This window comes from Solanum tuberosum, unplaced genomic scaffold, assembly GCF_000226075.1.
Source record: "Solanum tuberosum cultivar DM 1-3 516 R44 unplaced genomic scaffold, SolTub_3.0 scf00026, whole genome shotgun sequence".
Lineage (NCBI taxonomy): Eukaryota > Viridiplantae > Streptophyta > Magnoliopsida > Solanales > Solanaceae > Solanum > Solanum tuberosum.
This window is the reverse complement of record NW_006238952.1, coordinates 2661303-2662682: the sequence shown is the minus strand read 5'-3', so window position 1 is coordinate 2662682 and position 1380 is coordinate 2661303. Positions and strand designations below refer to the sequence as shown.

General features: G+C 33.2%; 1 protein-coding gene across 1 annotated transcript; it reads right to left on the bottom strand.

Moving 5' to 3' along the window:
* Positions 1-317: 317 nt before the first annotated feature.
* On the bottom strand, positions 318-992 carry LOC102601217 (mavicyanin). Its single transcript, XM_006341651.2, has 2 exons — positions 780-992; positions 318-690 (listed from the first exon to the last, which is right to left on the bottom strand). The coding sequence occupies exons 1-2, from the start codon at positions 952-954 to the stop codon at positions 371-373; spliced, it is 495 nt and encodes a 164-aa protein (XP_006341713.1). The 5' UTR covers positions 955-992; the 3' UTR covers positions 318-370.
* Positions 993-1380: the final 388 nt, after the last annotated feature.

The following is a 1380-nucleotide window of genomic DNA, read 5'->3' as shown; positions in this document are numbered from 1 at the left end:
TTAAAAATTTACAAATTCATAAGGCTTGCGCCTTGCTTAGTATTCATAGGGCTTATGCCTCGCTTATACTAAATAAAACGCACTGTCTCACGCCTCCCCCTTTTAAAACATTGCAATCAAACATAATCATATTGATATTCTTTTAATTGCACACAACTCTCACACATAAAACTAGAGAAAGATTAAGGTAACGTTAAAAAAAAACGAATTATTTCAAAAGCCAAAATAACAAGTAAGATCCAAGCAATTAATTAATGATAATAAGTTCTAAAAACCTAGCTACCCCACCCACCTCCCCCAACCTAGCATCACACTACCTAAACAAAAACCTAAATACCAAAACAATTTTTTTTTTTTTAGAATTTATAAACTAAATAAAAATAGCTCCAAATAATGAAACCACCAACACCCCAACCACATTAGCCAATTGGGCTGCACCACTAGTAGAAGGCCCAGTAGTATGATCTGCAGCTTGATTAGGTGGGCCTGCTGGTTCCAATACTTTAACAATCATTTTTAGGCCCCTTTCACAATGGCCCGATACTCCACTAATGAAATAAAACAGGCCGGGTCGATCCAATTTGAATTCGGATTTCCCATTGTTCGAAAAATAAATCGGGTGCACCGATTTGCACTTCTCGTACTCTTCTTGTGTCACAGCCAACACCGAGTCCTTTTTGTACTCAAATGCTACATAAACATGATCGAGTTAATTTATATACACTGACAGTATTAATATAATATAATTTTACAACAAAGAGATGAGTACGACTACTTACTTAAAGTGTCGTTAACCTTGAACCTATTTTTGGCAGCCCATTCATTGTATAGTTGATCATCTTTAGGTATGATCCATCCTTTGTCACCACCAACAGTAAATTGAGTGGAAAAAACAGTGAAGAAATGAAAAGAAGAGAAAAAGACCAAGTATAGAAATGCTTTGGAGGAAGTCATGATGGAAGATTTAAGTTTTTTTTTGTTTTTTTGGAGTAGAAAGTATATGGTTTAGTTGTGAATTGTGAGTTTGAGATGTGAATTATGGCTCATTTGATTGTTTAAAAAGGAGAAGTAGTTATGTTTTTTGAGTTATTGGGGGAGAATTTTGGGGTGCATGCCTTGTGGAATTAGTTAATGGGGGAAGGAAGTTAGCAAAATAATAATTAAAAAAACGTTTAAGGGGAAGTTCTTCATTTGACTCGGTATTACTGTTTTTCAAACGTCATTTTTTTTTCCAAGTAATTGCTGAAAATTAAAATTAATTTAACCTGATCATTATCTATCTAGCTAGGTTATTCGCAAAGATATAATTTCAACTTTATAGGTTATAATGATAATTTGGTTCTAAATTTAATTTTTGGATATTTTTGATGAATTTATTAA